Consider the following 10,885-nt stretch of genomic DNA (forward strand, 5'->3'; position numbering starts at 1 on the left):
AGATAAGCTTAGAGCACTCATAGGCAGATATTAGTTTTTTACGAACGATTTTTTGCCCAATCGATCGTTCGTCGTTCGATTGGAACGATAAAAATTGGAAGTGTGTACGCACCTTAAAAAGTCTGCTCTTAGCTACATCATATATCCAAGGGATGGCCTATGGTTGGTTTCAAATAGGTTTTGCATTCCTGATACAAATTTATGGGTATATCAAATCCTATAAGTACTTAAATCCTATTTAAGTCAGAATAGGATCAACCACAGGTCAAATGCACATGTTAATGAATTTGGAATAAGTTTAGAAGTTTCTCAAACTGATGCCAGTGACACAAGCTCATTGACATAGGTATTTTGAAAATATAGCCAACCACATGGATACCTCAAATATTATAACTTTTAAAAGGCCTCTATCAATCAACTTTTTGATGATCTTTGCTGAGATTGAAAGTCTCCAGTAGGGAAGTTGTTTTAATTAGAGGGGTAGTTAGGTCACAGGCTGTGGGGCAAAAAGAAAAGGTGAGGCAAGGGAAACCCCCACAGCTGTATCAGTCTTTATGCAATGGACCCACTATAGAAGTATGGAATCAGACCACACAAAAAGATCTAAATATGTAGTTTTAGGGAGGGTGAAGGTTGATTGGAATTAATGTTTGGAAATGCTGTATTAACATGTGAACGCAGTTGTAAACCTTGAACTAAACTGGTTTATTTACAAGAGTAGTTGGTTTCTAAATGTTAAGGGCCTTCCCTCCTATAATTTTATACTGCACAATACAGACCAATAGGAGTGTCTGAAAGAGAATACATGTCCACAGCTTAAGACTTCTTGGAAAAGCTGGTAAAGTAAATTGAGTCACACTGTTACCTGCCATAGTCTGTCTTTTGACAAATCAGACACCAAGGAAGGCTTTGATCTTGATAATCACTTGAGCATTTTCATTTTACAATGGGAGACAGATATCAAAATTATTTTGTTTTAGAAATTTGGGAAACTATAAATTGTTTTTATTTTTGTGGTGTTTGAGGTATGATAATCCTTTAGTATTCATCAGTGTTTACAACAGAACATGTCCTGGTAATCTCTGTGATAAGGTAACTTAAGATAGCAGTTAGGACTTCATCGGGCATTGCAGAGATTGCTAACACTGTATTAAATCATTCCAATCAAAGCTGATATTTCCATTTTGCAAAAATTCTGATTCCCTCAACTGACTTTTTGTTCTTTAAAGAATAGTCAGTGAGATCTTTGTACCTGAACTTTAAAGCTGGTTAAATGCTGTGGCCATTACAAGATGGTCTCAATATACTGCTTTGATTATTTTCTTGACTTCTTAATTTTAAGAATTTAGCAGGATAATTTAATTTTCCCATCTGTTTTGACATAGCAGGGATATTTCAATTCTGAATTTCCCAGTAATTTTCAAGTAATATCAGTGTCCCCCATAACTGAAATATCCATATGGATGGGTCAAGCTATTGATTAAATCATCCATGTGACTGTGATATAAATGTGACATAAAATACCATGTTAGGAATCACAATCTAGGTTTTTCCCCTCCTTAGCATAAGTTATCCTAAAATATCACTCCAAACACTGTCTGTGAACAGAAGACATAATTAAATAAGTGATAAGACAGAGATGGATGAAAAAAAAAAAAGATTTGAAAGAGCAAGTATAGACGTCAATCTGACCTTATAATGTCTCAATTAAATTTGTTTATTCTTTGGCTTAGCATGGTCCATTCTCTTGAATAAGACTGTTAATTAATTAATCTAAAATGAATGTTTCATAGCAGTTCACAAATTGACCTAGAATCACACTGAAAACACTGTACACGGGATCACAAGAATATCTAATTAATGAGATGAGTCAGGCTGACGTCTTTGAAGGTGCAAGACGAACAGTAGAACTGTGAAAATGATAGCTGCAGAAAAGGGATAGGTATAAGAATAACAAATGACAATAAAATATATTGTAACCTGAAAAACAAAAACATTCATTTTGTAAGTCTTTACCATACCAACCGTCAAGAATATTTCTTGCTCAAAGGGAACCTGTCAGCCATTTTACATTTTACAAATCCTACCAAGTAGCCAGCGCAACAAGCTACCTGCTATAATCTTGTTAGAAATGTGATATTGTAAAAATTATAATATTGTATTTTTTTAATCCATAAGCCATTTGAATGGCCGAAAGGTTGCCTTTAAGAATAGCTACTCAAATCAGCTTTTACTTGGGTTATGACCAATATGGTCCATGATTCTGCATTCTGACATTTGGTTCCCTGAGTTTTCTGGTCACCAGTTTTATAAAGGAACAGGGGTTACAGATTTCCTTACCGGCTCCCCTCTTTCTCCCGGTTCCCCTTTCTGTCCAGGAGGACCCTATAGAAAATGTGAAAATGGAGGTGAGCTTAGATATTGCAGGCTACATGTAAGGAATGTTTATGGATTTAATGAAAACCAAAGTAGTTGACCAACAGTTAGGCTATGTACACACATCAGACGATTCTCGTCCGATAATCACCTCAAGGCTTAGTATTGGATGAGAATCTGGCATGTGTACAGCGCTCTTCTGATGTTGTACATGGATCCGTCCTGGCAGATCCACGAACAGCGAACGATGGTAATACAAGTGAGGGGGAGAGAGTGCAGTGGGGTTCTGTTCCGTCGTTCTCCCCCTCCCCTATCCATAGAGCAGAACGGCGCTGTATGTACAACTCTCGTTCAGTCTTTTGCCACTGGAAAGGATTGTAAAAGATCCTTTTCAACAACAATTATTGAACGTGTTTACACAGCCTTACTGTCAAACTTCAGATAACTGTTTCTGCAACAACAGTGTGTCCCATAGCTATACAAGTCTTTACATTAAGTGATTCTGTAACCATATACTGTAGTATGTAATAATGTGGACTTCTTCACATTGTCTAAAGTAGGTATTTGCCTGTCTATTTCTCGTATGTCATTTAGGATCTGTCAGCCAAAAATCTTCAATCCAACTTGCCATGAAAATAATTAGCAGATGTGCTATGTATAAATAACCTGATAAGAGGCGGGTCATCAATATTTACCATTTCCCCTTTTAGCCCAGGTTCTCCTGGTAGACCAAGTGGACCCTGTCGGAAAGAAAGAACTGTAAATATTATATATACCTTTTACGCTACTCGTATAGTTTTCTTTCTCTACTTACAGTATCTCCTTTATCTCCCCTGGGACCATCTTTTCCTGAGGGGCCGGGTAACCCCTACAGAGTAACATAGAGGGCATAATTAATGGAATGTAAATTTTAAGTGGTGTAAAAAAAATCTGATTTTTTTAAAATTTTACTTATAAAAATGCTTTTTTTATTTATTCACAATTTACTTTCCCAAACAAAGTTCCATCAAAAAATACAGTTATAAAGTTTGTGCCATAAATTACTTTCCACGGAAATACCAATATATAACATAAATATTCTGCAAAGCTTTACACTTTGAAATAGTGTTTCCCATTACTGGTTGGTCAGGCATTCTTCTATGGACACGCACATCCAGATCTGTTAAAGCTGAAGTATATGCAAACAGGTGAATACACAGATTAAATACATATATGAGAGCTGCTTTACCTGCCAATGGATTTGAATTTCTGTCTATCTAGTCCTGTATGTTTACATCTATTGCCCATAAAACAGTACTTTTTGGCGATGTGGGGACCTCACCATTTTCTAATATAGTTTCATGTATCCTCTCCACCCTATGAATGGACAATTAATGGTCAGACATCTGGCTGGGGGGCTAATTATTCACTCTGCTCTCTTTTATATTTCAATGCAACTAGTATAAGGAATTGCATTTGACTGTGCACCTCCAATGTCCAATCAAATCTGGAGAGAAGCTGGCCTAACCACATCAACTGCTTACCTTCAGTAGCAAATTGATGCCACCAACCTGGCCAACCTATGGCTGGTTGGGCTGCGTACATTTCAGAACTAACTAGACATCAATAGAAGGTCTGGCTGGTAAAAGAGAATAGTCATATAAACTGTGTAGTGTGTATTCAGCTGTTTGCCTGGAGGTCAGATTTCAATTTAAAAACATTGAATTTATAAAAGAAATTTTAGTTTATACTTAACATACGTTTTGACCCATTACTCCAGGTGGCCCTATTTTTCCCTGTGGTCCTGGTGGCCCTAATGACAAAAAAGCATAATAACATAATCAACCATACTGTATTAAAAAACGTGAAAAATATAAAATAGTACACATAGTAGCCATTAGGTACCTGCTGGACCTGGGGGACCTCTAGGTCCCTGGATTTGGTATCCCTCACTTTCAGAAAATCTATTTGAATTAAAAAGATCTGCAAACATAAAAGAAAAATAGGTTACTCCTAGATTATGTTTAGTTGATGACACATTTTAACAGAATGTAGTCTAATAATTTACCTTTAGTGAACTCTGTGTAACTGGTGGTTTTAAAAGTGATTTTCAATCATTTTAAATCTGAACACTCTTTCCGAGGCCCTTCTTTTTATAAGATAACAGCATCCTGTCCCTTTCTCTTTATTGTGCTCTTGCATTGCCAGCATTTCACAAGGGCTATCAATGGAAACTACAAGTGGCTGTTTCAACACAAGTTATACAAGCATGGCATGTTGCTTTTACATTAGGAAACCTTAAAAACTATGCAGCTGATGCTGAAGTGTGTTGATCTAGACAAGAAGTGGTCACAAATAGGTCACAGGCCATCAGCATCACTAGAGGTCTAACAATTTATAAAAAGGAGACTTTTTTTTTGTTTGGTTTAAGGCTTTTTATCCAAATGCCTATTAGGTTTTACATCTACTTTAAAACCATGTGAGTTATTGGTTCTATATGATAAAATCCTGAATTAGTATCATTTGATGGACACCACATGACTATGTAAGTAAATGACAGTTCACAGATTATACTTTCGTTGATCATTTCCTTGAAGTCCAATACTCACCCTGATCCACAAGTCTCTGATAAGCTGGAGCAGGGGGACCTGAAGGCCCAGGAGGACCTCTCTCTCCAGGGGCACCTGCAGCACCATCCTTTCCAGGGGGACCAGGAGCACCAGGAGGACCTAAATAAATGCCAGACATTAACATCATTCTAAACTAATTTTGGGAAATATGTAATAAATAAGTATTAGTTATAGGGCATATATGCTTTTGGCAACTGAACCTCGTTTGGCACCTATAAAAGAATTTCAGTGACATGGAAACTAACTTTACTAGTGACTAAAACTAACTTTTCTTAAAACTAACATTAAATCAGCCAATGTAACTGGACTTTATAATGCAACCAGCAATATATGGCAGACTCCTCTAGACATAGGCATTTCAATCAAAATCCTGGCTGCCCGTGAAAGCTCAGGACCACGCTTGCCTCTTCTGCTAGACTTACATCTAAAGCTAAATTGTCAGAGCGTACTTCAGGATAAAAGAGGAAAATACATTTATTGAAAGACCATATTACAAGTTCTTCAAGTAGTCACAAGTTTACAACAGATCCCCAGACACTGGATTTGTGACTATTTTGTATTGTGGTCTTTCTGCTTTTATTCTGGAGTGTGGTTCGGACAATTTTGCTTCAGATTTTCAATTACTTCCAACCTGCATGAATAAACTCTTGACATGCCCTAATATACAAGCCAAAAGATTTTACCTAGGCTGAGATGATGTAATCATTCTTTTCTGCTTGTAACTTTATTGAGAGGCTGCAGGCGGAGCTGTTTTTTTTAATTTATAAAACGCGGCCAAGAACTGCACAGAATTTAGCATTTACATACTAGATCATCTTCTTTTATTAGTTAGTTAGTATTAGTGGGTTTCCTTCCAAATCACAAAATGTCTTTTGATATATGAATACCAATTGATTTTTTAAAGGGGGAACAGTCTCCACCCTTTTATTAGATTACCCTCATAGTCTGAGAAATACTGTGATCCCTGAGAGGTAATAAATAGTTGTAATTATTACACCCACATGTTCTGTAGGGTGTGTATGTGATAGACCTTTTTCATGACCCACATAAACTTTGGAAGCAAGCTTCTTGTTTCAGTCCTAGAAAGCATTTAAATGGGGTAATGCAGGAAACCAGAAAAGGCAATATTTTCTTTGAGCCGTAGCCAAGATTATAAATATATGAACTGATAAAGAATATGTCATTTGCGAACTAGGGTCCACAGCAGGAAGGTATTGCCTTGTGTATTTAACCCCGTATTCAGGCCATATCAATCTCAAACATACTACACCTAAAGATCAAACAAACTGAGACAAATATATATATTTAGTGTTAAAAATATAAAATAATAAATCAATGTGCACCTTAAATAAATTATAGACTGGGGGTTTATCATTATATAAATTTAAAATAGTGAAGGGTGACAAGGCAAAGTGCCAACTCATTTATCTGATGATATCTACCTTACAGGTTCTAAAGGTACATTCATTTTTTCTTTCTAAATGAATCTGCCTATGTAATTCATATGTGGTATTATAGTGATAACTATAGCATCTTGTTTCCAGGGAAATAGTAACCCCGATTTCACAAAAAGTTGCTAGAAATCTCTCATTAATTCAGGGGGTAAGTGCTTGCCTCTAGGGTATATGCAGGGATAGCTATAATTAAGGGGGTATGGTGGCCATATATTAGCCACCCTCTTTGAGGTCTGTGTAAACTGAAAAAGTACCAGTTTGACTTGATGATCTAAGAGTTTCTTACACCTTACAGTTTGGTGTTTAATGATGTTGCACTGTCCATGGTACTGAAAACCAAAACATATTCACCTGTCCGAAAGATGACCTCAATGACATAAAACAGCTTTTGTTACCATCCATTGTGGATGTATATTGTTCTGAAACATGGCAATTATGTTAACACAAATTTATTGTATTTGCTTGTAGAAAAACAATATTTCTAAAAGTTTCTAAAACTGAAGATTTAAACATATAATTAAATTATGCTATAATTACTCCATCAATCTTCATTAGTAACGCTTTTTTTATTGCAAACAAAAATAGCTAAGCATTTGTGAGCGACTTTTCAAGGAAAACACAGAAGGGGGCAGTCTTGTTGCAAGAAACTAACTAAAAAGAGCTAGTGATATAGCTATAGGAAATAAACCCCCCATCTTCTGGTTACAGTTCTGATTAAAAGTAATAATATTTGCATATTTTCCATTTTCTAAAATTTAAGGCCTAAGATGTAAAGAGCATCTTCATTCACCACAAATATGTTTGGTTCTTGGACAGTGTGTTGAAGGATTAGAACTCTCTTACTGTTCTTGTGTCCACTAAAAAGATATAAGAAAGATTTACCATATGCAATTGTACATATTTCCACCCTATTCTGAGATAGGACCTGCATAGAGGGCAGTAATCTTATCACTCCTTCTCTCCTCAGATCAGTATGTTGTTTATCAGTATTGGTTGGAGTTTACCGTTAAACAAATCCCAGGATTTACAGAACATTGTGGGTTTTGGGGGGTAGAACATAGGCTGTTTTTTTCCAGACCCTCTCTTTTTGATTTAACCTGTTTATGTGATTGAACAGGGCAAATAGAGAAGTGGGAGATAAGTGTTGAACTTTAAGCTTGAGTAATTGAGCTCTGTACATATCAGGTTAATTTTTTTGGTGGAGATAAGAAAACCCAGGAAAAAAAGTATATCTAGAGCTATATTTGCTGGCAGACTACATTTCAAAAACTATTTTTGATGAAGGACAGGGAAGCCTGAAACGTTTGGTATCATTTAATGTACTGGCCTATATACTGATTCTAATGAAAAAAAAAACACTTTAAAGATACAGCTTGGAAATGCACAACATCATTACACAATAGATTAGTAACATGGTTAAGATGTGATGTCTTTGTGTTGATCTATAACATTATCACCCTACCTGGTGGTCCTGCTGGACCTTTTATTGTTCCAGATCCTTGGCTTCCTGGAGTACCTACTGGCCCTATTGGACCTTTTCTTGTGCTTATCCCTGAAAGAAATGCCAGTTAGTACCTTGTAACTAAATATGTCCTAATGGATGGTCTCATTTCATATACCGTATATGCATTTTCCACTCCACTATGTGTTTTAGTGTGAATTGAAAAAATAGTTTTACCCTGAGATAACATGATTTTACTAATATATATAAAATATTATTAGTGTGTATATATATATATATATATATATATATATATGTATAAAACTTTTGAAATTATTCTGGGTACATTTTACAAAATACTGTGAAGAATCCTATTCAGTTGTTTTAAAAAGAAAAAATGCAAGTGTTTGGACAAACACTTGCAGGGCCATGCTTTTAAACATAGCTGAATATGACAATTTTAAAATAGTGACTTTGACGTATATGTCAATTTGCTTTCACTGTACAATCTAGTTAAGTGCACCAAAAACACATCTCCTAAAGAAATCAGAGGTTACAGAAGCATATTTATAGTGTGTGATTTATTTTCATTTCATGATCAAATCCCACAGAATAAAATTGCTAGGAATAGTCACATGACTACGCTCAACCATTTTTCCTCTCTGTATGCTTTTGATTAGTGGTCTGTACTATTTACTTGTAACTCTGTATAAAAAAGCCATGTCGTATGGGTTTTAATTTTGACAAAAATTCCTATGCAATAACTGATGACAAGGTGGTGAAGCATGAATAAAATGGTGCCATCTTTCATGAATTCCTAGGGCAGAATGAGCTCTAAATATGACCCTACCAGTCACCACATTTCTCACCTTCCTGAGCAATAAAGGAGTCTCTGGATGATGGTGACATAGATCCTGAAAGATGAAGATAACGAGAAAGATTACTGCAGTGGAGATGAAAAATAAGAAGAGACTGTCAACAATATAAATTGTTATCAAGCTGGGCAAACAAATCCTACCACTGCACATGGGTCACACAGACATGTGCAAGGTTAACATATGAGATTTTCTGGCACTGCAATGGCCACACAGGACAGAGATCCACCTTTCCTGTGACCAATTCCTTCCTTTCTCACATGTGTGCAATGTCCTGTGACACATCCTTTGTCCGAATCTATTAGGTCACTACAGGCAGGCAAATGTCATATAAATAGCGTAAATGAAAAAACATTTACATATACATGAGACTATCACATATATACCTAGCTGGACAGATTTATATAATGAATTAATCAGTTTTTAAATTTGTCTTTTACTTTGTTAAATGTGTGTTCAGTGGTCTTAATTTTTATTTAAAAAATGATAAAAAAGATTTTCATTGAATCATATTTTATTATACAATGCCATAAAAGACAGTATAATAAAACAATGATATAGAACATTCTACAATCCTGTCAACTGCTCAAAAATTTTGCAGTGTGTATACAGTATGTGTTTGATAGAGCAAGAGTGAAGAGAAAGAATTGAGGTCTAATCTTGTGGAATACAAGGCATCTTCTTCAAAGCTTCTTCTGAAAACCACTGAACTGCTCATGTAAAGCTCAGGGTATATTGCCTCGGGCTGCGGGGTCTGAATATACTCCCATGTACATGGCGTCAGGTAAATATATTTAAAAACATGAAGACAGGTAATGTTGTTTTATTGTAGAAGGGTCATCATTTATGTTGAATATACTGAACTGAAGAAGTGACTTGGACAAACTATGAAAAATCTTAAACATGAATAATGAGTGTGACCAACTACTATTGATGAGTCAGGTAAATACTGATCAAGAATGATTTAATGTGAAATCAAGGTGCTGTAATTGCTACATAAATCCTACCCTTTATGCCCACCTCCCCAGGACTACCACGTGATTGTGAGCTTCCCCAGAGCCCTGCTGACTGAGGTGGCGATCCGGTCCCTTGTGCATTGTCTGAAGCTGCAATCATGGCAACCTATTAACAGAAGTAGATGGTTAACCTCTTTGATATGCAGTGTGGGTGACAAACATACATTTTGCCACAATAGCTTAGAATACCTTGGCTTCCAAGTTGCTTAGGCGTTCACTCAACTCTGGAATCTGACTGCAGTTCAGACATCCTATATGAGGAGAAAAAAATATTTTAGTAGTCATTCCGAAAAACAAAGTTACGGTTAGTTTGTCTACGTTCTATGGTGGTGAAATAAAGCTGAGTATTTTGTTGTGACCACCTAATTTGATGGGTGGTCAACTGCTGTATACGTTGACCATACCAACATTAGAGTTATGTTTCCCATATACACGTTGGATCACAGTTCCACTGTTTTTTTTTTGCTGATTTCTTTCTACAAAACTACAACCTACAAAACAAAACAAAACCTACTACAATGTCAGCTGAACTTCATTAATTTGGGCTAGTGTTCTGATAATGACAACAGTAAACTATGTTTGCTCAAATTATATCATCATGGCCACTTGTTTTGGATAGATTGAGAAAGGACTGGAATCCTTGCTGTGGAGATTTTCACTCACTTCCTGGCCTAGCAAAACAACTTTGTTAAAAGACGAGGAAGTGAATGTAAATTTCTTATAAGAACATGCAATGATAAAAGGCTGATTGAGGTTCTGGACTGCTAAAGAACCTGTCTGTTCAGTTCTTTTCCGTATTTTCCCACACTTTCTGTTCTGGGGACACGTTGTCAGGAAGTGAGGGAAAATGCACCCATTGGTACATCAATGCTTATATATACAGGAATATATATATATTTGTAACTTATTGCAGTCCAGTAAAAATACCAGGCAGTACATTACTGAACAGAGTGACACTAATATTATAGAGTGAGTGAAATTCTCTGCAACACTGAGGACTGCCTGGGTCCATAGGAGGAATAAACCTTGGACAATGACCATCCAACAGACAAAATAAAAGGCATATATGTTTAGATTGTTTTTTAACTATATATATATATATATATATATATAT

General features: G+C 35.9%; 1 protein-coding gene across 4 annotated transcripts in view; it reads right to left on the reverse strand.

Moving 5' to 3' along the window:
• EMID1 (EMI domain containing 1) overlaps positions 1–10,885 on the reverse strand; it is a 44,240-nt gene that overhangs the window by 7,822 nt on the left and 25,533 nt on the right. For all 4 annotated transcript variants that reach the window (XM_072415304.1, XM_072415306.1, XM_072415305.1 and 1 more), the window contains exons 5-14: positions 9,961–10,022; positions 9,763–9,877; positions 8,750–8,794; positions 7,902–7,991; positions 4,965–5,084; positions 4,261–4,338; positions 4,116–4,168; positions 3,191–3,244; positions 3,072–3,116; positions 2,341–2,385 (exon numbers count right to left, since the gene is read on the reverse strand). In XM_072415304.1, the coding sequence (XP_072271405.1) occupies positions 2,341–2,385; positions 3,072–3,116; positions 3,191–3,244; positions 4,116–4,168; positions 4,261–4,338; positions 4,965–5,084; positions 7,902–7,991; positions 8,750–8,794; positions 9,763–9,877; positions 9,961–10,022 (707 nt within the window). The remainder of the gene's footprint in view (positions 1–2,340; positions 2,386–3,071; positions 3,117–3,190; positions 3,245–4,115; positions 4,169–4,260; positions 4,339–4,964; positions 5,085–7,901; positions 7,992–8,749; positions 8,795–9,762; positions 9,878–9,960; positions 10,023–10,885) is intronic.

This window comes from Pyxicephalus adspersus, chromosome 6 (assembly GCF_032062135.1).
Source record: "Pyxicephalus adspersus chromosome 6, UCB_Pads_2.0, whole genome shotgun sequence".
NCBI lineage: Eukaryota > Metazoa > Chordata > Amphibia > Anura > Pyxicephalidae > Pyxicephalus > Pyxicephalus adspersus.